This window comes from Acanthamoeba castellanii, assembly GCF_000313135.1.
Source record: "Acanthamoeba castellanii str. Neff unplaced genomic scaffold scf7180000084603, whole genome shotgun sequence".
Lineage (NCBI taxonomy): Eukaryota > Discosea > Longamoebia > Acanthamoebidae > Acanthamoeba > Acanthamoeba castellanii.
Genome location: NW_004457654.1, coordinates 1,060,216 through 1,083,677, shown reverse-complemented (window position 1 = coordinate 1,083,677; position 23,462 = coordinate 1,060,216). Strand labels below are relative to the sequence as shown.

The following is a 23,462-nucleotide window of genomic DNA, read 5'->3' as shown; positions in this document are numbered from 1 at the left end:
ATGTCCACCGCAATGGTGGTTGTGCCCAAGTTTTAATGTGATGTATTTATAGTCCTCGGGCGTACCAAGCTGTTCAATTGAGCAGGCCGTGAATAGTTGATCGCTTGGGCTCGGCCTCTTCTCGCGCTGATGGTGATAGCGGCACCTCAAGATGATGTTCGATTGAATGTCCAGGTTCGTGGTTGTGGATGTGGTACCCGACCACCTGGCCGCTCACCTTGTCCTTCGCCCTGAACGCCCGAATGCCGCAGGCGTTACACAGCCTGCACCAAAGTGGAACACACCGAGGTGAGCTCACCGGTGATGGTGGAGAAGCACAAGAGTCGAGCTAGTAGAGGCGCGTACATGAACCCGTGGGGTCCCTTGCGCCACTGGCTCGTATTAGTTCGCTGGCACTCGCCGCAGCGCCGAACGAGGGCCTTGGTCGCTGACTTCCCTCGTCCCGTCGGATCGATGGGCACGTTGTTGGCCCGCTTCTTGGGCGCCTCGGCACTCGGGGGGAAAGAAGAAGCTGCAGCGGGCAGCAGCGGCGAAGATGAAGGGATTGAAGGCGGTGGCCTGCATACACGGTGAAGGCAATGGTTGTGGGGCAGCTGCTGGTGGTGTTGAGGGACGGTGGAGTGGAGGTGATCGAGCCGTCGCGGGGGCGAGACGGGCAATTCCACGGGCAATTGATAGGCGCCCATTGGGACGCCCCACACGTCGGCGAAGAGGTCGAACCGGGCCGAAGCCGAAGTAGAAGTAGAAGGAGAGGAGGGCGAAGATGACATTCCTTCAGAAAAAGGCGGGGTCGAGCTAGTCGTGGTGCCGAATACCACCCGGGGCATCTTCAGTCCAACCGACGTGTGAACCGCCGGGCTATGATGGTGCTGGAGCGGCGGAGCCGTAGTTGGAGCTGAGGCTTCTAGTTGATGCTGGTACTGGGGGAGCTGAGGAGTAGGAGCAGCCGGGGCTGTGAGAGCGGAAGAAACCCTGCGGTCGTCCAGCATCCCGGCGTAGAGCTGAAGCAGCGCGAGGCAGTCCTGGAGCGGCTCGAGCTCCCCCGGGGCGCGGCCGGAGCCCGTCGACGGGCTGGTCAACGCTGCCTGGCTTAGCGCCCGTATCGCCTCTGCCTGCCTGCAAATCTATCATACCACCACCATTTCAAGGGAGGGAGGTTTTAGCAACTCGATCCCCTTAAGGCTTGTGCTGGCGGGGTGTAGTACCTGGGCCAGCAGCAGCTGGGTCATTCGATTCTCCTGGCCGCTGGGGGCTGGATGCGTCATGGTCTGTGAAAGGGCCCGTCTGGAGCTCGATGTAGTTGTAACAATGGGCGCCTATCAATTGCGACTGATACACTTGGCATAGAACACCACCCCCAGAAGAAGTGGGGTTCCTACCTAGCTTTGTGCCCTGAAAAGCGTTGTCCTGTAAAGGGACACCTTGATCTGGGGCTTCCGGAACTCCTGTATCACCGCCCTTCCGTGGTTGCGCAGGTGGCGTGGAATAGGAATAATGTGCCTAATAAGGATATACGCTAACAAGCAACGCAAACATTTCCCTTTAAGCCCTTACATTACATCGTTGATGGTTGGTTGCATCCCGAAGGGGGGGGGACGCTACCACCAAGTGGCAGTGTGCGGAGTGCAATGCACCTTACCTAACACCTGGCGGGCCTTAATGCGTGTTGCTTAGCGTGTGTGTGGGAGGCCTAGAGGGTTTCCCTAAAGACAATGTGCTCGGCGGTGGTTGGTATTCGGCGGTATTCGTCTTTTGTGGGCACCAGTGGCGGCACGTCGGGATCGAGCTTGAGGCTTGGTGATGATGGTGCGGATGTTGTCGGGCGAGCCCGGGCCGCCATCTTCTTGAGTACGTCCAGCGCGTCACGCGGCACTCCGCCCGATGAGGAGCTGAATATCGACCACACAACGCACACCATGCGACACACGCACACAACATGACACGGACCGTGTAGCACACGACGAGCAGACGAGTGGATGAGTCACGTTACACACAAACGTAAATTGCCAAGGAACGCCAGCTGCTGCGCTGCCCTAGGTCACCACCCGGTCTCACAGTCAAAGAAACGAAACGAAAAACGAAACGAAACGAGAAAATAACAAAATAAAGCACTAGTGAGCGTACGAGTCGGGTTGGAAAGAGGAGGCGAGGTGGAGCAGCTGCTTGGGCGAGAGTGTGGGGAAGGCGTCGCGGACATCGGACTCGTTGGACAGGACGCTCATGTCGAGCACCAGAAGCGAAGTGACCTCGGTGATGTGGGCCAGTTGCTTCCTGTGCAGGCAAAGTGAGTACACGACCGCGTACCGACACATATACGCAGGGAAAGCGACGCACTTGGTGGCGACGGGGTCCAAGAAGCGCGTGTTGTCGGCCCACTGGGTGAGGTGAGAGATGGCCGTCTTGATTTGGAAGCCTGCGATGAACAACAGATGAACAACTGCAACCGCAAAACACCACGAACGCACACAGCCACACACACACACACACACACACACACCATACAAAGCGAGGGAGGGAGGGGGAGAAAGTGGGAGGTACCATTGGCAGAGGTGCAGAGGTCACTCCGCTCAATGACGGCATTGAAGAGGCGGGCGTTGATGGCCTGGTACACGTCGACGAAGAACTGGCGGATGATGGCGCCCCACACCCCGGCGGCGACCATGGCTGAGTGCAGTCGCGTCAGCTGCGTCATCACCTCCTCGGGCCTGCATTTCCGGTGTATTGTGTCACTTTAGATTGTTTTTTTGTTTGTTGATTTATTATTTTGTTTTTATTTATTCTTATTATTTGAAAAAGTGGTTGGGGTGAGGTGTCTCCATGAACCAAGGATCGGTTGCTGTGGAGAAAAGCACAGATCACAGACCAAAACCAAAGCCAGGCCGCACACACGCAACACACGTGTTTCTGTTTGGGAGGAAAAAGGATGTGCAAAAATGGAGAGGGTACCGGGTATAGGTGAAGTGGTTCTTGCTCTTGTTCATGAACAGGTGGAAGAAGTCGGGCGGCTGCTCCAGCATCGCCGGCACCATCTGCGGCCCAATTTCCTAGCACACACTTTTGTGAGTCGTCCGTGTGTGCGCGTTTGCGTGCGTGTCGTGCGTGTACGGTGGTGCGCGATCGCGAAGTCCTGCGAAACCTACACCGGTTTCAAGGGTCGCATTGCGACACAACAGGCCGGCATAACGGGCTGCAGTCTTTTATCTTGTAGGGCTTACCTTTTCCACGGCTCTGAGCAGTGCCAGGTAGATCTCGAGAACAAGCACCACCAGGGAGCGCACGATGAGCTTGTAGCTGCCGAGGCCCCGCTCTTCGGCCTCGGTGAGCCCATCGACCTTCTTCCTGGCCAGCTTGAACAGTTTCTTGCGCCTGGCCACATCCTCTATTGCGACGCACACAACCACGGCATGAGCTAAGATCGCGAACATGTACATCGAGATCCGTCACACACGTGTGGTGTGTGTGCGTGCGTGCGTGTATGCGGGTGTGTGCGCTTGCGTGCGTGCGTGCCACATGTGCGTGTGTCGTGTGTTTGTGTGGTGTGTGCGTGTACCGGTGAATGTGGCGATGCCCTTCTCCTTGGGGTCGACAAACAGGGCCTGGAAGAACTTGTCGCGGTCATCGGAGAACGGGGGCAGGTGGAGATAGTTCTTCTGCGTCTTCAGGCAGTGGAGCAGCGCCGTCGTGAAGGCCAAAACCGAGGCCAGCCCACGGAAATCGCCCTTGCTCCTCTGAAGAATGCCACCATCGTTATGGTCAGTCCACCGTGTGCGGTGTGCGTGCGTGCGGTGTGTGCGGTGTGTGCGGTTACCTGCACGGTGGCGCGAAGGGCGGTGCGCAAGGGTCGGACGAAGGACAGCGAAGTCTCCGGGTCTTCGAACACCTTCCGCGTTTTGATGTAGGCCACCAGTTCGTGCACGCCGGCCAACATCTGCTCAACGACCACGACAGTGACCAGTTGAGGTATGTGTGGCATGTTTGGTATGGAATGCTGGACGCACCTTCTCTTCGCGCTCGTCGTCGTCTTCGTCACCGCCGCGCCTGCTCGACCGACTGCTCGACGTCGAATCGTCGCTGTCGCTGTCGCTCTCGGCACTGTCGCCGCTCGAATAGGAGTTATAGCTCCGCGGCTTCTGTGACTTGTTGCCGTTGCTGCGCCGCATGGCGCCGGCCCGGGTTGGCGTCGAGGCCGACGAAGACGAGAAGCTCGGGCCGGCCGCGATGGCCACGAACTGGGTGAAGTCCGCGCAGTAGACCGCCTTCTCGATCACATCGCGCCACTCGCGCTCCTTCTGTAGGTCGCCCAGCACGCGGTTGGTCTCGGCGTCGGACGTGATGTAGACCTCCTTCGCCTTGACCGATACCACGTCGCTCTCCCTGAGCTGCTGCTGGTGATGGTCGTCGGCATTCTTCTTCTTGCCTGGGGACGACTTGTTGTCGCCACCGTTGTCGCCGTTGCCGCCGAGATGGTCGCCCAGCTTGGCGCGGTCCTTGGTCTTCTTGCGCAGTGAGAGGAAGCGCGAGGGGAGCCGCTTGCCGGACTGCATGGGCCGGTCCTTCTGCAGGCTCTTCAGCTTGCTGCCGCTGTCGTCGTCCCCCTCCCCCTGCCCGCCGTCGTCTTCGTCTTCGCTTTCGTTCTTTTTCGTCGGAGATTGAGCCGCTTTCTTTTCCTTCTTCGACTTCTTTGCTTTCGGGCTGCCGCCGTTCGCCGCCGCCGCCCCGGCAAAGCCGCAGTGTCGCTGCAGCTCGGCGATCGCGGACGCCTTCTTAGTGGACACCTTGAAGCTCAACTCCTTCTGCGCCGGTCGCGTGATCCGGAAGTAGGTTATCGGAGCAAGGCCCTCCTGGATGATGTGGGTGTGCGTGTGCGTGTGCGTGTGCGATGGTGCGTGTCGTATGTCGTGTGTGTCGTCGTGTGTCGTCGTGTGCGTGTGAGTGTGCGGTGTGTTGTGTCAACAAGTGGAGAGCTCGAGGCGTCACTGTATGAGGGAAGCACGATACCTGGCGGCCTCTGCCCGGATCGGAGGCGTCCGAGGTGCGCACGTCCTTGTTTCGTCGCACAACGCGCCACCACTCGCTCGCAAAGGTGCCCACCCCGAACGGATCCCTGTCCGTCACATAGAACTCCTCGTCCTTTCTGCACCCGTGTGCACGTCGTGTGAGTCGCCGCTGCGTTCGTTGTGTGTCGTGTGCGGTGGTGTGTGCGGTCGTGTGTGTCGTACGTGAGGGAGATTTCTTGATCGTTGCGGGCCTTGAAGTCGAAGAGGGCCGCCGCGCGATCCACCTTCATCTGCCACTCCTCTTCCTGATCGTCGCCATCGTCATCGTCGTCATCGTCGTCATCCTCCGCTTCGCGCCGCTTCTTGTTCTTCTTCAGCTCCTCGATCTCGGCCTGGAACAGGCTCTTGACCGCCTTGATCTCGTCGTCCTTGCCCTTGAGGCTCGCCTCCAGCCGCTCGATCTTGCGGTCCCGCTCGTCCACCGCCTTCTTAAGATCACCACCGCCGCCGCCCGAAAGCCTGATCGAGCCCGAGCTGGACTTGGCGGATGTCGACGACGCAGTGAGCTGCTGCAATTGGTCCTCCTTTTCCTTGAGCTGGCGCTGGAGCTGAATGTTGTCGGCTTTCTTTTCGGCCAGCTCGCGCTTGGTCTCGAGCAGAATCGTCTCGAGCTGCTTGCACCGGGCCTCCAGCTTCTTGGCCGCCTTCGTCGCCTTCTCGAGCTCGGCCGACGACGCCTTCTTTCCGCCGCCGCCGCTTCGGCTCTTCTTCCGTTGTCGGCTGCTGCCGCCCGAGTCCGACTCTGAGTCCGATCCCAGGTCCGACTCGGACTCCTACGGGAAAAAGAACGAATGAGAAGAACGAAGGCGACAAGAGGGGGGGGGGGAGTGTCACGTACGGACATGTCGGACTCGCTTTCGGAGAAGTCGGTGTCGGTCTCGGCCTCGCTCTCGGACATGTCTCCCTCGTCGACCTTCGTTCGTTGTGGTGCGTCAGTCGACACACGATTCATCAGAAGAAGAAGGAAGAAGAAAAAGGATGACTCATGGCCGGCTCAGTACCGTAAGCAGGTCGTAGTCCTCCTGTTGCTGTCCATTCTCGCCAGCGCCGTACCTGCAGCAGCAGCAACAACGACGATGATGAAGACAACAACGAACATCAGCGCATAACCAGCCAACAACACAACACACGACCGGGAGCGTGCACGCACTTCTTGACGAGGACCTTGTTGTCGATCATCAGCCACCTTGCCCTGAATATCACCTGAACAGCGTGTGCGTGCGTGTGCGTGCGTGTGCGTGTGCGTGTGTCGTGTGCGTGTGCGTGTGCGTGTGCGTGCGTGCGTGCGTGCGTCGTGTGTCGTGTTGTGTAAGGATCAAGACAGGGCATGTGAAGGAAAAGCAGAGAAGTGGAGGAGGTACGGTGAGGATCGGTCCCTCGTCCTTGGACTTGCCGCCGCCGCCAAAGGCGATCTCCTTCCTGGTGGTGCTCCCGTTGTGCGCAAACTCGCCCACGTCCACCTTCAGCTTGTACAGGTGGTTCTTCTTCTTGCCCTTGATCTACACAACACGCATACAATTTTTACATTCCTTCAGCTTCTTCCGCCACGTGCGTGTGCGGCAGTGCGTGTGCGTGTGCGGTAGTGCGTGTGCGGTGGAGTTTACCTCCTTGAGCACGAGCTCGATGGTCTTGGAGTCGAACTTCTTGGCGTTGGCCTCGTACTTGAGATTCTCCTCGAAGACGAAGGTCTCGCCGTCGGGCGAGCCCACGCCCTCCCAGCCGGCGCGGCCCGTGGGCTTGACCACCGCCGCCTGGGTCTCGGCCTTGCTCCGTACGCTCTGGCCCGATGCCGTCGTCGTCTTCTCCTTCTGCTTGCGCTTGGTGGAACTCTTCCACCGCACCAGCACGCTGCTTCCATCTTCGTGCATCTTGGTCGGCAGATTGCGGAGGCCTACGAATACGATCTCGAACTGGACCTTGATCTTTTGGTGTTGCGATTTCGATGATGATGATGATGATTTTTTGGCCGAGATTTTTTTCAGAGCTATGCTTGTCTTTGATGATCTTGGATGGGGCGCTGGCCTTCAACTTCTTCGGGTCCTCCTCCACCATCATGCCGTCGACCGGCTTCATCTTCCCCAGGGAGATGGAAGATCGCGTCTTTTTGATTTTCTTTTTCGACTTTTCATCTTCGGCCTCCTTCGCTGCCCACTCCTCATCCAGCCGCCTGGATGACCTCACCTTCTTGCTTCGCAACATTTTGATATCTGTTCTGTGTCGCTCACCTTCTCTTCGCTCTTCTTCCGCTGTCGCTTTCGTTCTTCTTCCCTTCGCTCTTTCTACGTCGTGAGCTTGCGGGGCGGGCGGGGCAAGTGACGGTGGTGATGGTGTTGCGTTTGTATTGTCTCGTCAGTGTCGTGTCCGTCGGCGTCCAACTCGTCGCTACGCCACCGCGCGTTGGTGCTCCGCAGCAAAGCTCACTTCCGCTTTCTCACTTTCACGCGCTTTTCCAACCCACCAATCGCACACAAAAATAAATGCTAAATAAAACCAAAAAAGAGCGAAAATGGCAAAAATAAACAATAAAAAACTTTTCGTTTTTGTCACCCACTCGAGCCGACCCTGCACCCAAGCTGAGCGCTCAGTTGTGACGCCATCCGGCGCCGAAGCTCGGCAGGCTGGGCAGGTAGGTGGTGGTCCGGGCCAGGTTGCGGAGCGGCGAGATGTCCACCAGACCACTCGCGCCGTTGCCGCCCGTCCCGCGCCGTGGCGCCACCGACCGGTCGTGCGCGGCGTCCGCCAGCGGACTGCCCTCGACGCCAGCTTCGCTCATCGACGGTGGTCTGCAGAGTTCATTTTTTTGTTTGGCCGCGTTCGTGAGTACCAACACTTGCGTCGCACACGTGTGCGGTGCGCGTGTCGTGTGCGTCGTGTGCGACGGCTGATCCGTCAGTACCTCGAGAGGGAGGTGGAGATCTCCTTGTTCCTCTGGGCTCGTTCGGCCTCGAGCTCCTCCTGGGATGACCACAAGATGACCTGTCCCGTCGCATTACCGCTGTACAGCGCCTTGTCGTCTCTGCGTACGCAGTAGCAGGAGCAGTGGCAGTGAGATCGCTGCGTGTAGTTGGTTGTGTCGTGTCTCGTGTCGTGTGCGCGAGTGCGGTGGGTTTGGAGGGTAAAACGGCGTACGGTCGCATGTAGAGAGCAGTGACCGGGGATTGAGCGGTGGGCGCGCCGAAGCGCTGCAGTCGGCACAGCTGGTCCTCCACCACGCCCCAGAACTGTAACAGAAAGACAAGAAAAGGAAAGAGAAAGAAAAGAAATGAGTTCCACACGGTCGCAGCACAAGCAACGAAGAAGAGAGAACGAACCTCGATGGAGCCGTCGGCGTGGCCGGTGACGTAGACGATGTTGTGGGGCTCCCACTCCTGGCCGTGGCCGCACTCCACCGCCGTGATGGGCTCCGTCGGGCGGAGCGACCCGTTGGAGGCCAACAGATCGCCATTGACGCTCCACAGAGTGATCTCTCTGTCTGTACAGACCACAATGTTGCCCTGCACGTCGTGTGCGTGTTGAGTAACCAAAAATTGCTCGTGGTGTGTGTCGTGTGTGTCGTGTGTGTGTGTGTGTGTGTGTGCGTGTGTGCGTGTGTGTGTGTGTGTGTGTGCGTGTGTGCGTGTGTGCGTGTGTGCGTGTGTGCGTGTGTGCGTGTGTGCGTGTGTGCGTGCTGGTATTGTGTGTACCGTCAAGGGCTGAATCTTGAGGGCCGTGATGGGTCGGGCAAGCTCGGGCAGCGTGCGCACATGTCGTAATCGCAGCAGGTCCCACACCATCACCTTCTTGTCCTGTCAAAGAAGCAAAATAACAAAACATCAGTATTTCCCTTCGACACGCGCGTCGGGTACCATATGTGTCGTGTGCCGCGGAGACCAGGTACCGTTGAAGCGGACACAACCAGAGAGTGGAGTCGAGACGCGACGACATGCGTGACCGCCTCGCGGTGGCCAAACAGGTCTCCAAAGTGCTTCAGCTCAAACGTCGCATCATCTGCGGCCACACACACACGACACACACACAGAGAGAGAACGGAAAGAAAGATCAAAAAGAGAAAAACAGAACGGGCGGGGGGTAGTGGGGCAAAGCGTACACTTGGGCGCAGAGCTCTGCGCGCTCTCTCTGCTCTTGCCCAGTCGCTGCTCGCCCTCGTTCCGGTCCAAACGGAACACGGAGACCACCTGGCCGCGGCGTTCAGATGGTGGTGCACGCGTCAGCTGACGCCGCAAAGCGAAAAAGAAAGAGAAAAGAGAGAAGAAAGGGAAGGCAAAGGGTGTCCGCACCGTGTTGGAGCTGGCGGTGATGAGGAATTTGCTGTCTTCCGTGAGGGTCACGCTCAGCAGCTCGCCCCAGCCCACGATGTTCTCCCACGTTTTAAACGTCTTGCGAGCAAAAGACGATTTAGTCACTGAATTGCAACGCACGCACACGACGCACACACGACGCACATTAGTGGTTGCGTGTGTACCTTGGTGTAGGAGGAGGCGGAGACGAGGCGAAGGGTAGCGGTGGATCGAGTCCAGGCGATGCACTTGGCGGCGTCGCGTGCGATGAAGGCCTTGTAGGGCGGGACGATGGTCATGCGGCCGTCGACCAGGGACATGGCCCCGATCGCGCCGCTCGCCTCGGCGAACACGAACGGCTCCCAGTTGTGGGCCTGCTGGAGCGGCGAGGCCGGGGGCACGACCACCCGGCGCCGCGGGTGGGGCTTCTTGAAGAGCTGGGCGGGCGTCTGGCCGTAGTTGTTGATCTGCGACAGCATCACCTTGCGCCGGTCGACGTCCTCGATGCTGCGGATGTCCACCGTGCCTTCGTAGGTGAGGTAGTAGAACACGTTCAGGCTCTCCTTGGCCACGCGGCCCTGCTGCTTGTGCCCGAAGATCAGGTCGATCCTGATGGAACGTGTGAGGAATGCATGGGCAAAAGAATCGCGCATAGTTCAAATAATTAGGAGTGGGTCGGCGTACCACTCGTGGAGGTGGTTGGAGACGTATTCGGACTCGAGCGCCTGGCGGTGGAGGCAGATGAAGCGCTGCGGGTCGCCCTTGGCCCAGGGCGGGAGGCCCACGGCGTCGATCTCCTCGCCCGTGATCTTGTGGCCGAAGTTGAATCGGTTCTTGTTCGCCAGGAACTCGGGGAGGTAGCTACACACGACACACACGACACACACACGACACACACGACACAAAGCGCGTTACGTGAGCCAGAGCTCATCTTCTTGACCAAGGGAGGACCACGTACAAGAATTCGGGGATGAGCTCGCGCACGTCCGACAAGTTGAGATCGCCCGCCGAGCCCGATGCCGATTCCCTGTAGGCACTGATGAGCAACAGGGCACACACAGCGCACGACACGCACGACACGCACACACTTAATACATGCGACGACGCAGACACGCACCAGGAGGACTGTATGTTGCAGAAGATGCGGTCGGGCACATCGAAGCGCCCGCTCTGGAGCCGCACGTAGTGCTGGGTGAACGGCTCCAGGCGAATGAGGAAGAGGGCCACGATGCCGGCCGACGAGTAGTGCGAGCCGTAGTGCCACTTGGGCACGCCCTCGTTGTCCTGCTCGTCCCACTCGTCGTACCGCTCCTGGAACTTGGCCGCCCGGGCCGACGACAGGGCGCCCATGGGCCGCGAGAGGTCCCTGTAGGTCTGTTGTTGCATAAATAGCAACACCGACAGCGATCGCCGGTGAGTGAGACTGCCACGCGTGACAGCCACCTTAATTAGAGAGGGAGGGACTGCGGACCTGGGGTTCGTCCAAGTCGAGCTCGGAAGACGAGTAGTCGGCCAAAATCCAGGGCAGCACCGGGTACTGCGACAAGTCGTTGAACGACCGCCCGGCAAGCGTGTTCAAATGCTGCACATGACGATGTTAGCTGCGTGTGTGCGTGTGTGTGTGTCGTGTGTGTGTGTGTGTGTACAGCGATAGTGTGTGTCGTGTGTACCATGAGGTACTGGAAGTTGGAGATCTCGCCCTCGACCCACTTTTGCATGGCGGTCTTCTTCCACAGGGTGAGCACGTTGCCCTCGTTGAGCGGGTCGATGCCGCTGGCATAGCTCTTCAGCCGGCCCGCCGCAGCCTTGGCCATCGAACCCCACGTCTGGTCCCCAGCTGAACCACCGAAATATTAATGAAACATGATGCAAAGTCGAGTGCGCGTGCGTGTGCGGTATCGTACCGTCGATGGAAGCCCTGCGGAGCGGAACCAGCGGCAAGTCGAGACCGATGGGCGTGGGCACCTTCTTGACCTCGCTCGCCGGCTTGAGCGCGTTGACGATGGTGTTGAGCCGTCGCAGCACCGCGTCCCGCTCGTGGAGCGACAAGATGAGGAACTGGGTGGCCCCGCTCGACGAGAAGAACTCCATCGCCAGCGGCTGCAGCAGGAACTTGCGCCCGATCACCTCCTTGATCTCCTCGTAGGCCCTGCGCTCACACCGCAATCGCATTCGTAGTCGACATTAATTCACGCTAGTCTAGGCCCTGGGCCGGGGGGGGGAGCAAGAGGGTACCAGCGGTGCAGGACGGGAATGAAGGGTCCCTTAAGGAGGCGCTCCTTCTTGGACCGTCGGTCGGGTAGCATGTACAGGTGGCGGTTGACGCCGATGGTGCAGTTCTCGATCATGTAGCAGTGCTTGTTGGCGATCAAGAATACACCCTCTGTTGTGTGTGTGTCGTGTGTGTGGCGAAAAGCGATAAGCTCCGACAAGCAGAAAGTCAGTGAGAAAAAACGGAAATGGCGCGTACTGATGAGGCCCACAACACAGACGCGAGCGCAGAGGAAGAGCTCCTCGGGCGCCAGCGACAGACAGTCTCCCGGGGCCAGCAGGCGCGCGATCATGCCGTCAATGCTCTTGTCCTCTCCGCCCTGCACCAACAACGCAGCCGTCAAAATCAATATTAAAAAAATCAATAAAAAATCAAAAATAAACACGACCGGGCCGCACCTCTTCGATGGGCACGGGCTGGAATTCGACGTCGATCTCGTCCATGCTGGCCTGCACGGGATCCACGTGGTCCTCCTCCCAATCCTCCTCCTCGAGCTCCATCACCTCTTGCTTCTTGCTTCCTCGCACTACGTGACGCCCGCAAATATTTCAGCGATTTACAGAACTCTTCACCACACACACGGCACACGGCACACGGCACACGGCACACACGGCACACACGGCACACACGGCACACGACAAACGGCACACGACACGTACGAGATAGTGGCCTGGGTGGCCGCGTGGCGAGGCTCTGCTGGTCGCTGTCGTCCGAGTCTGCGCTGTCGCTGTCGTCGGCTCGATTCACCCTCGTCTCTCCCTCGCCACTCTCGTCTTCGTTCGTCAGGGTCTGGGAGTCCTCGCAGGCCGATTCCTGCGGCGGCGCCGCGGATGCCTCGAGAAGAGGCGAAGGCGGAACGGCCGCAGTGCGCAGCGCCGCCAGCGTGTGGGCGTAGTTGGGGAGCGGCGCCAGCTTCTCCAGGAACTCACGCGTGTCCTTGCTCGTCGGCAGCTGAGGCAGATCAACGCGGTTGATGACGTCAGCCAAATGGTGAGGGGACCAAAAACGCTTCTTGCGGCGTACCAGGTTATTGCCGGGCTCCAAATGCGGATAGTTCTGGTAGAAATCTTCATTCCTTTGCAACTTTCTCCGCATACGACTCGAGCTATGCCAGCGGAAGGTACACGTTAGTTAAACACACGACACAAGACACACGACACACGACGCAACACGAGGCACGACACGCACGACATACGACACACACAGGACATGGGTTGAGGGAAATGGTACCCTTCGGTTTCGTCGAGGCGCCATTTGTCGAGCGGCGAGGCAGCGAGAGGGAGCCAGAGGGAGGTCTCCCCATAGAGGTAGCGCGACCGGTAGAGCTGAATCCAGTGGTAGGCCATCACCTCCTGGTACCGCGCCTGTTGCCAGGCGCTCAAGTACACGCTGCCACAGCCCTTGGCCTGTTACACGACCCCCGTTGTTAGTGCCGCCACTAAGCACGCACACGCAGCAACACACACCACACACACCACACACACACACACACAACGAAAGACTTGGGAGATGACACGCACCACCAAGCGGTCCGCGGCATTGCGGCGCGACAGGTCGACCTTGGAGAGGTGAATGATTTCGGCCTGCACGGCCTTCTCGTACTTAACGACGATCGACCTTCGGCGCTTCTTCCATTGCCTGTTGTCATATTGTCGACCGATTTCACACATGTGTTACGACAATTTGTTACCGGCTAATATGAGTATGAACATGCAGGGGCGGGGGCAGAAGCGATAACAGTACTTGGAGATTGTGTCGACATGTTGCTGTTCGGCGTGGGTGAAGGCTTTGGCGCTCTTGCCCAGGAGCTGCTTGAAGATTCGCGTCACCGTGGGGTGCGCGCTGGCCACCCAGAAATTGAAACCATTCACATCCTTCGTGAATTCACACACAAGAAGGCAATAGAACGTGTTAGTGTGTGGTGAACCCTGTGTGCATGTGCGTGTGCGGTGGTGCGTGTGCGTGTGCGTGTGCGTGTGCATGCAATGAAATACCGAGAGAAGAAGCTCGAAGCCGTTGGTCTTGAGGTCCACCAGTTCGCCCTGGATACGGCTGACGAGCACGTCGCGCATGAACTGCTCCTTGGCGAGCAGGAGCAGCTTGAAGATCTGTGCGCAGAAGCGCGTGATCTGCTGATTGTCGTGCAGCAGCAGCGGCAGGATGGCCAGGCACAGGTAGCTGAAGAATTCTTTGTCGTTGTTCGTCTCTGTCCCGGATATAATGTTTAGCATAATAATAACCATAATAACAATAATAAAGTAATAAAGTAATATAATAAATGGTACCGGATATGATGACGGCTTGGTGGTTGACGATCTTCTTGAGGATGCGGAGGAGGTCGTCCGTGTGGGTCCGGCTCTCCTTGAGCAGGTAGACAGTGATCCGATTCCCGGCCTTGTGCGCCTCGCGTATCACCTTCGCGTTGCCTCGTGCTGCTTATCACCGTTACGAGGTAAGTCACTCGTGCGTCGTGCGTCGTGTGTCGTGTCGCGTCGTTTGTGCTGTGTGTGTCGTGAGCATACCGCTGGGCTGCGCGGTGGTGACGTGGCGCAGATACTTCATGACGAACTGGAACACCTTGTACTTGCCGGCGGGGAAGGCCTGCAGCTCCACCTGGTCGACCAGCGCTGAACAGAACCCGGCCAGGTTTGTCGCGAGCTGCGCGTTCTCCAGCAGCTGGTCGGGCGTCACAGCCTTGTTGAGGTACTCCAGGATGGTCCACAGGGCCTGGTTCTCGTAGGCCATCATCTCTCGCTCCTCGCGTGCGCCCGGAGCCGCCTGCGCGTCGGTCGACACACAAAGTTACACGTCAGCCTGACGTGTGAGGCCCAGTCGACCGCCGTCTGTCCGTACCTCGCAGATGTTGATGATGACGGTGTGGCCATCGGCCATCGACCGCAGGGCCGTGTCCATGGTGCGCGAGATCAACGTGAATATGGGCTCCATGTAGGCCGTCGTCTATACAACAACATGTTGTGTGTGTGATTGTGTGTGTGTGTGTGTGTGTGGTCAGCGGACTGTGGGAAGTGAGAGAGGGCGTGTGGGGCGTACGTGTGTCAAGAGAAGCTGGTCGGTGATGGTGGCGGCCAGGACGCCCTGCGGGAACATGAGGTCCACCAGCCGATACAGGAACGGCGGCGAGGCGCACAGCTGCTGGAAGTTGATGCAGCAGTCGAAGAGGTAGAGGATGAACTGCAGGATGGCCGCGTGGAAGGCTTCGGACGGTTCCTCCCGGTTGACGAGAATGCTCAGCTCGGCCGAGCGCACCACATCGTCCTCGCCCTCTTTCCGCTCCTCCGCTTGGCCACCTTTGTAGGGAAGAAAATGTAAATATTTAATTGCTGAATAATATGAATACTAAATAATCATCTAATAGTTTGAGTACCTGAGAGTTCGATGTTGGATTTGAGCATGGTGAGAATGAGGGTCATGGCCTCGCCGCACACCACCATCTGTTTCGATGCCTGTGCGTGGTGCGAAGTGGGTGCGTGTTAGCAAAGAGCCTCGATGCATTAGAATTGAAGGGGACGGTAGTGTACCTGCACGATGTCGACGAGGGCCTGCTGTTCGAACTTGGGCGATTTCTTGAGCCGTGATATGGGGCAGCCCACGAGCAGGGCGAACGCAGCGTAGTAGATGTCCACGCACGTGCAGTAGTGCACTACCACCTGCTGCATCACCCGGAACCTGTTGACCCAGACCATGGGTTCGTCGTCAGTGCGACACAAAACATGGTGCTCATGGCACGACACACGACACACGACACACGACACACGGCACACGACACACATGCGTACCCGTTCTGTGATCGGAAGGAGCTCTGGAACTCGAGCGAGGCCTGGTACAGGATGCAGACCAGGTTGACCGCGAGCACCATGGACGAGCCGTGCATGTAGCCGTTCATGAAGTGCATCAGCCACTCGACCGTCAGCACCTGATGCATATCATCCAAGCATTGTTAGTTCCAGGGGCAGAAATTGGGGGAGAAATTTGGGGAGAACGTGGACTGTACGTCGGTGAAGGCGCGGATCTTGGTGTCGGCCCAGTTCTGGGCGATGAGGTCGATCAGCATCTGTAGCAGGTGGTTCCTGACGATCAATCCGCGGCTCGCCGCAGCGCCCGTTTGCGACCCTGAATGCGGTGTGTGTTGTGTGTGTGTGTGTTGTGTGTGTGTGTTGTGTGTGTGTGGTGTGTGGGCAAAGACGAGTCAGAAGTTGTTTGAGCCACGCGCACACAGCAATCGACGCAAACTCGTACCTGCGGAACCGAGCAGGGTAGGTGTGGCGGATGATTGATGACGCCCAGTGGCGGAAGCTCCGCGGGGGCTGTTGCTCTCGCTCGATTGGCTTCCGTCGGATCCCCGCGGGGAGTTGGGCTGCGAGGCCTGCTTGGCGCGGGCCATCGTCGCCTCGTAGTTGACCCGGGCCCGACGCGCGTCCACGCTCACTATCGTCTGCAGCAGCACGTCGCAGAGCTGCTGGAGGTCGCTCGAGCGCACGTCAATCGCAATGAGCTGCATCACCAGGTCCACCGCGAATGGCAAGATGACCTCCGGCGTGCTCACGTCGCTCATGATGCCGAACAGCGTCGCCAGAACGTCCAGCTCCCTCAGCCTGTACACGAATTCCGGTCATTCTTGTCTGTGCACGAGTGTTGCGGTGTGTGCGGTCGTGTGCGTGCGCGTGCGCGTGTGCGATTCAGCACGTACCGGTACAGGTTGTACTTGTGGTGAATGTTTGTTGGCGACACGAGGCTGGCGATGCGTTGGAGCACCAGCTGCAGCATGCCCACGGAGTTGTTCCACAGGTGAAGCTCGAGCAGGACGTGCCGGAACACGAACGGGTTGGCCAGCACGCCGCCGCCCAGGGCGGACCGCCCATCGCCTGCCGCCCGCCGTTCGCGCCTGTCGTCGCGTCGCTCCTTGTTGCTCCATTCGCGCTCGCTCGCCTTGGGCGGCTGCTCGCCGCTCTTGGCGCCAGTGCCGGCCCTGGTCTTGCCGCTGCTGGTGGTGGGGCTTGCGGTTTTGTTGTCGTCGACATTTTGGGTCTGTCGACGCGTCGCGGTCGGCTGCCAGAGCCCGATGCCGACCCACTCGAACACGACCTCGAGAATGTCGGCCGTCAGGAATTCGTGCTTGGCGTGGAGCAGGTGCGCCAGGAGCTGGTAGCCGTTGAAACGCGGGCCGTCCGCGTCCTCGCCCGTCGGGATCTCCTCCTCCATGGCCTTGGAGAGCATGTAGTTGTTGGACACCAGCTCCTGCACCAACTTGAGGGCGATCTCAAGCTCGCGCGCATCCTGCACCATATTGAATAATTAATAAATAATATTTAATATAATAATAATAATAATACTATATTCTTACATTTTATTATGATCGTAATATGCGGCTGCGCGTACCTTGGTGTGGTAGACAAAGAGGAGGAGTGTGCTAACACTTCCGAGGGCTTGGATGGCATGGACCAGCGTCAGAGGCTGGTAGACGTGTGCGCCCTCGATCAACAGGTTGATGTGCGCTCGGCCCACTGCGGAAACACATCACATGAGCAAAAGCCTGGAAACCCTGTGCGGCGGCACTGGCCAGGTGCAGTGAAGTGCAGTGGTCGTACCCATGTGAACGAGATCGCGCGCGGTGAGGGTGAAGATCATGGCCCTCCGCTGGACAGGGAACCACTGGGACGTGTTCTCAAAGTCCAGAATCGCAGAGCCGCCCTTGTCCACCCTCTCTGTAGTTGCGCGGTCGTGCGTGTGCGTGTGCGTGTGCGTGTGCGATCAGTGGACGCACTGGGCCGCGGATGCGAGAGTGGGAGAAAAGGCCCGTACGAGCGATGGACAAGTTGCGCGGCGTGATGATGCCGTAGGTCTGGTACTGCGAGAGCGGCGCCTGGAAGTTGCCGTTGTAGGTGGGTCCCAGGAGCGAGATGATGAACAGCATGACCGACGGCACCTCGCCGTCCATGATGTGGAATGAGGACAGGCGCCAAATCTCATCGCACGCTCGCGCATCCTCCCTCAGCGTTCCTGCACAAGTGACATATTAATTTATTAATTCATTTAAATAAATAATTAAAAAATAATAATGCTTGTACCAGGAAAGGAGTGCGTACCGAAGGTGAGGGAGATGTTGCCGTGGATGGGCGGAGGCGAGGCCACTTGCATGGTTTGTATCAGTGCGCCGTTGATGTAGACCTTGATAGTGGTGGCCTGTTGTGTTGGTGGTGTCGCAGTGTGAGCAATCGTAGAGCGGTAAGACAGAAAAATGATCATTATGTGGTGGCCGCTTCCTCTTATGAGTACGTACCCAGACCTGCTTGACCTGCACGATGCCAATGTGGTACCACACATCCTCCTCGAACGGGAAGTCGACCTCGTACAGGAATGGGTTGTTGCCCACCTGCAGCACCAGCTTGTCCGGACACGCCCAGCCTACACAACACACACACACACACACAACGTCAGCGATCATCCCTTCATCCATTCAACCCACTCACCACTGGAATGTGCACACATACCAGAGATGTTGAGCGAAGGGGTCTCGCCGCCGTCGTCGCTCTTGAGGTTGAACAGGTGGACGCCGTTCCAAGGTCGCTGGACCTCGGCGGCGGCCTCCTCTGGCGCGGGCGGAGCGTCGAACGGGTTGTCGCTCGCCGTCGACGGCGCGGAACTGTAGGCCGTGTCGAACGGGTTGCCGTGTGGCTCGGCGCCGGCGGACGACGGCGACGCGCCAAACGGGTTGGCGACGGAGCTCTGCGAGCGCGAGCGCGGCAGGGCGGAGGGCGACGGGATGTCGAAGGGGTTGGTCGAGGTCGACGACGACGAGAAGGAGACCGACGACGCGGTGGTGGACGAGATCGGAGTGGGGAGGGAGAAGGACGACGACCCCGAGAGTGATGACGCGTCACTGCCGGCGTCGTCCGTCGAGGCAGCCGAGTCGGACGGCGCGTCGGTGCGGAAGCTCCGGACGCAGGCCCACAGCATGAGGGTGCTCGAGGCCGGCCACTTCTGTCCGTCCATCACCGACGGCACGCGCACGCACTCGTATCCTCTGTCGTAGCAAAAGAGAGTGTCAGTTGGGTACCACGGCCACACGACACACGACACACACGCTGAGTACCGGTGGCGAGTGCGATCGAATTCGACGAACGTCGGCGCGTTGCCGGTGCGTGCCATGCGGAGCAGGGTCTTGAGCAGGCTGCTGTTCTGGTTCTCGCGCGTGAACATGCCCAGGAACTGCTGCCACTCGGCGATGGTGAATTTGTAGCTGGCCATGGTCGACAGGAACTTGAGGATGTGCCCGTGCGTCTTGTCCTTCGGGTCGGCGATGCTTGCCGCATACTTGGACAGAATAAAACTCGTCACTCCTGCGGCCGTGCGTGCGTGCGTGCGGCGGGGTGTGTGTGTCATGTGTGTGTGTGTGTGTGTGTGTCATGTGCGTTAGTCACTGCGCACGGCCATTCCTCCGGGAGAGGTGAATGTTTACCAGAGGAAAACAGGGCATGCAGGGACTTAGTCGAGAATCGCAGGGTGTTGTTGAGCGTTTGGAAGACGTCGCGCTGGACCTCGGGGATGGTCTCGCCGAGCAGCTCGAGAATGATGAGCGCCACCTCGGGGTTGCGGATCCGCTCCAGCCGACTGGGCAGCTCGTCACCCTGTGTGCAGTGTGCGGTCAGCATTGACCAATCGCCGTATGCCCAGCATTAAAAAGAAGAACAATGAATTGAGTGCTCGCCAATCGGAACCTTGAGTTTCTGTGTCGACTCGGCGGACATCTGGAGAAGCGAACCGAAGACCAGCAGCGCGTGGGCCGAGTCCAGGATCTTGAGCTGGCACACGCCCGTCAGGATGCGCCCGTAGCCCTGGTCGTCGAGGAAGAACTGCTTGTTCTCCTTGTGCCGAGAGAGTGCGATGGTGAGGGTGCGGAAGAGATTCGCCAGCATCGACAGCCGCGGCTTGACGCTGTCCTCCGGCTGCTGTTGGCTGTTGGCGAAACCTGAACGTCGTAGTGCATGACGATCAGTAAACGCATGCACGACACGACACGACACGACACGACACATGACACGACACATGACACGACACACAGAACTGTGTCACGTACTTCCGCCCATGGCGGCCAACGCGGTCGACAGCGTTTTGAATCCGCCGACGCTGCGGAAGATGTCCTTGAACTTGCGCTCGGCCAACAGAATAGCAGACACGCTGCGCAGGATGTCCTTCCCTACGCCCGGCCCGTGCGCCAGCTTGTGCACGCCGTTGAGCAGATCGACCAGCGTCGCAAACTCCCTGTCGACGTCGACGCAACGAGTCGCCACCACCACCGGTGTCAAATCACCGAACCACGTGCTCGCACTCTCATTGGGTGGCTCGACGTACCCGTAGGTCAGTTGCACGTCGTCGAGGACCAGGATCTCGACCAGGCGCAGGGCGCACGAACGGAGGTCGGCGTCGTTCTCTTGGATGAACGAAGACACGATTTCCTTCCCATTGCTTTGGTGCAAGATTGGGGGGGGGGAGCCGACGGATGTGTGAGCGTCATACGCCTTGGCAGGAGGCTGGGGGGTGTGGGGTGTGCGCGTACAGTTTCCTGAACAGGGCCACGTTGTCGGGGCTGTCGCGCAGAAGCGACTTGACGCATGCCAGGACGGCAGACACGAGGCTGCTCGGATAGTCGTCGTGCTTCTTGAGCAGGCCGAAGACGTGGTCGAACAGACCCGCATCTAGTGTGTGCGTGTGCGCGTGCGTGTGCGTCGTGCGTGTGCGTTGTGATTAGGTTGGTTTGATGCCATCAGAGATTAATATATGCCATGACCATCCTAGGCTGGCTGAACTGACGAACCTCGAAATACGGCCTTGTATCGAGGCGGATCGTGAACCAACAGCTTGTTGGCGATGCCCAAGATGAGTCGCATCAACTCAGCCGACACCTGCGCCTCGAACATGGCGAACAGCCTGGTAGGCAATGTTTGTGGTTCACAATGTTAATTTAATCAAATCAATAAATTGAACGCTACGCTTTGGGTCCTAAGCTGATGAGGAGCACTCTGGTGTGGTGTGGTGTGGTGTGGTGTGGTGTGTACCCTTGAAGTTCTTTGAACGGCACAAAGTGGTTCTCCATGGCGAGGTAGGCGATCATGCCGATGAACAGCTCTTGCAGATGCTCGCTCATGTCCGCCAGGCCGTCGACGAAACGCAGCAGGAAGATGTAGTCCACCGCGTAGATCAGCCAGATGTTGAGCTTGCTCTTCGTAAACACGCTGGACACTATCTGCAACACCTGCGCTCGAGATAATCGTGTGTGTGTGCGTGCGTGCGTGCGTGCGTGCGTGCGTGCGTTGACGGTGAGCCCACCAAAGCCAATAAGTGTACTGCTGGAGGCCCGCGAGGGCTCGTACTTTCTCCCGCAGCGAATCGTTCTTGCTGGCGATGAAATAGTTCTGAAGCGCGAGCAGTGCGTCGATGTTGCGAATACACGCGACTGCACACACGCGAAACAAAAAGTGGTATCAGCAATCATGTCCGTGAGCGAGCGAAATGTTGTTTTGGAGGGTTGGGCTCGTGAGTGCGTGGAACCGGACCTCCGGACGTGTCACTGGAGGGGGCCGGCATCGTGTCTTCGTTGAACGGCGGTGGCGTCTCGGGCAGCTGTAGGCGCAGATGCCCGACGTAGATGAGGCTAGTCACGAGATCCAGTAAACGTACCTACAAACAGACCAAAGTGGGCCGCTTGGTCACAGGTCGAGCAAAAACAATTCAGATGCAGAGGAGGGGAGGGCGGGCATACGGCCTGAGAAGGCTCGCGCAGGCTTTCGAGGTGAAGTAGGAATTTGTTGAGGAATGTGTAGCCGCCGCCTACCAGGAACTCCTCCATCAAGATGCTCGAGACCTTGGACGATCGCTGTAAACACACACACACACACACACACACACAAATTGAATAAATCTTGTGTCGGTTGTTGGTGTTGTGTCTGGTGTGGGCGCACCTTCAACACGGTGGTCATGTTGCCCCAGATCGCCAGCATCTCATCGGCGCTCTCGTACTTGTCGAAATGGCGCAGCGTATCGATCTGGTGGATGATGCAGCTCTGGTCGCGAATGTAGGTCACCAGCTGCTCGTCCAAGTGCTCCGCGAGCACCGATTTGAGCATCTTGAACAACCTGATGATGAGGGGTATGTATGAGCCACTCCATACTGCTGCGCACTCGCGCGACCGCACACACCACCGCACACACGCTGGGCGTTGATGAGGTAGTCGACGACGACTTACCTGATGCGAAGCTGCGGATGAACGAAACGGGCATGCATGGCCGACATATCGAAGACCAGCTTGAGCCCGTCGGCATTGCTCAGGTCGTCGATCACGGTGCGATACCGGCTGCTGTGCAGCAGAATGTTGGCGATCACCCGTTCGGTCAACTCTGCGCCACCCAAGCGAAGAGTGTTCAGTAATCAGAACACACCGCACACACGCACGCACGCACGCACGCAATTATTATGCATATTGCCACACGGGGGTGCGAGGAAGAGACCTTTGCTGGCGTGTTTGGTGTGATAGTAGCGATACAAGTGTAGTATGCGCACCATCATCGAGAAGGCACCCGCCGACGCCATATTGATCACACAGTGCTGTAGTGGAGGCGATCGTAGAGGTGTGAGGTTCGGGTTTTGTGTGTGTGTGTGTGTGTGTGTGGTGTGTGTGGTGTGTGTGTTTTGTGGCTGCTGATGACGTGGCACGGGGTGTGGACGCACCTCGGAAGTGCCGAGGATCTCGAAGGTATCCAGGATGAGCGAAGCGTAGACCCGCGCGGGTGGGGCCGCTATCGCGCCATGGTTGTCGACGGCCTTGGGTGGCTCCAAAACGTGTGACACTGCTGCTATGGCTTGATCGCTGCAGCCGCCGCAAGGATGTGAGCGAGAAATACAAACGTGTAGGCCAACGCTGTACTCGAGTCAGACGACGGCGACGACGTACCGTGGCAGAGTGGAGGGCCACACTGCCTTGATCTGGTTGACGAACATGAAGGAGAGCACCAGCGAGAGCTCTCTCGCTTGCCGACCAAAGCTATCGGACACGTTGGTGGTGAGCGACAGCTGTGCTTCATCGTGTGCGATGGTGCGTACCTCCTTTCGAGATCAGGTTTGGCGGGGTCGGTGACCAGCGCCGATCCGGCTTTGGGCGTGCGGTCGCCTTCGCCCATTTCATCATCGCCTTCGGCGGTCTTGTGTCCGAAAATGGCGATGAACAGTTGGATCACCCTGCTCAGCGCCACCTCTTTTTTCTGTTTTGTGTGTCGTTGTCGTTGTCGTTGTTGTCGGTGGTGGTGATGATGGTTAGCGTTCGCCCTTTATCCGGCGGGAGTACTGATGACGAGATAGAGACTGCACGACACGCACACGACACACACGCGCCAGCTACACGCAGATGAACAACGGTACCTCTTCGCCTCGTGTTTCGGTGTAGACCTTGTAGAGATAGCGCAGCTTGGCCACCGGCTCTGAGATTTGTGCTTCGGCCCCCTCCGAGACGCCGATGGCGTGTCCCATCCATTTGATCCAATCCATCCCTAACGAAGCAAAAATAAAAATAAATAAAATGCAAGGTGGTGATTATCAAATAGTGTAATTATTTCAAGAATTAGAACTGAAAATGGCAAGTAATTCACTCCAATGCAGCTTGGCTAATCACCCACAATTTGGTGCGGATGGGAATGGTGAATGGCGCACCGGGAGGGGCAGGCAGACGTCCACTTGCGCGTACTGCCCTGGATGGAGGAAAAGGGAACGTTCTTCCTCCTCCTCACGTCCAATTGGCAATCAAATTGAGGATTGTGTTGAGTTTACTCGACCTCCCTGTTGTTGCT

General features: G+C 58.4%; 4 protein-coding genes across 4 annotated transcripts; all 4 read right to left on the bottom strand.

Moving 5' to 3' along the window:
• Positions 1-73: 73 nt before the first annotated feature.
• ACA1_071860 (GATA zinc finger domain containing protein) lies at positions 74-770 on the bottom strand (the record flags this gene model as incomplete). The annotated part of the gene is made up of 3 exons (XM_004353040.1): positions 74-263; positions 346-511; positions 569-770. 3 exons carry the CDS (start codon positions 768-770, stop codon positions 74-76), a joined length of 558 nt encoding a protein of 185 aa, XP_004353092.1.
• Positions 771-904: 134 nt separating this feature from the next.
• On the bottom strand, positions 905-1,265 carry ACA1_071850 (uncharacterized protein; the record flags this gene model as incomplete). Its single annotated transcript, XM_004353039.1, is given in 3 exon segments — positions 905-952; positions 972-1,112; positions 1,206-1,265. The coding sequence occupies 3 exon segments, from the start codon at positions 1,263-1,265 to the stop codon at positions 905-907; spliced, it is 249 nt and encodes an 82-aa protein (XP_004353091.1).
• Positions 1,266-1,690: 425 nt separating this feature from the next.
• Positions 1,691-6,925, bottom strand: ACA1_071840 (DIL domain containing protein; the record flags this gene model as incomplete). The annotated part of the gene is made up of 16 exons (XM_004353038.1): positions 1,691-1,889; positions 2,125-2,271; positions 2,335-2,413; positions 2,539-2,705; positions 2,947-3,029; positions 3,216-3,379; positions 3,551-3,728; positions 3,809-3,928; positions 3,999-4,841; positions 4,999-5,134; positions 5,220-5,830; positions 5,896-5,970; positions 6,059-6,110; positions 6,208-6,260; positions 6,419-6,556; positions 6,662-6,925. The coding sequence occupies 16 exons, from the start codon at positions 6,923-6,925 to the stop codon at positions 1,691-1,693; spliced, it is 3,309 nt and encodes a 1,102-aa protein (XP_004353090.1).
• Positions 6,926-7,638: 713 nt separating this feature from the next.
• On the bottom strand, positions 7,639-23,163 carry ACA1_071830 (Beige/BEACH domain containing protein; the record flags this gene model as incomplete). The annotated part of the gene is made up of 57 exons (XM_004353037.1): positions 7,639-7,840; positions 7,954-8,073; positions 8,187-8,278; positions 8,369-8,551; positions 8,741-8,842; positions 8,935-9,044; positions 9,145-9,268; positions 9,335-9,433; positions 9,520-9,943; positions 10,019-10,195; positions 10,293-10,361; positions 10,452-10,708; positions 10,806-10,916; positions 11,005-11,171; positions 11,239-11,483; positions 11,570-11,717; positions 11,805-11,925; positions 12,005-12,132; positions 12,266-12,557; positions 12,630-12,711; positions 12,837-13,012; positions 13,127-13,244; positions 13,350-13,480; positions 13,601-13,812; positions 13,892-14,038; positions 14,129-14,384; positions 14,460-14,564; positions 14,658-14,914; positions 14,992-15,070; positions 15,146-15,293; positions 15,404-15,540; positions 15,619-15,737; positions 15,864-16,219; positions 16,315-16,901; positions 17,004-17,128; positions 17,213-17,329; positions 17,427-17,624; positions 17,711-17,807; positions 17,905-18,029; positions 18,116-18,648; positions 18,718-18,964; positions 19,084-19,252; positions 19,343-19,593; positions 19,702-20,090; positions 20,182-20,320; positions 20,440-20,552; positions 20,681-20,868; positions 20,996-21,078; positions 21,179-21,302; positions 21,385-21,498; positions 21,584-21,758; positions 21,869-22,019; positions 22,200-22,227; positions 22,351-22,489; positions 22,574-22,663; positions 22,723-22,880; positions 23,038-23,163. 57 exons carry the CDS (start codon positions 23,161-23,163, stop codon positions 7,639-7,641), a joined length of 9,960 nt encoding a protein of 3,319 aa, XP_004353089.1.
• Positions 23,164-23,462: the final 299 nt, after the last annotated feature.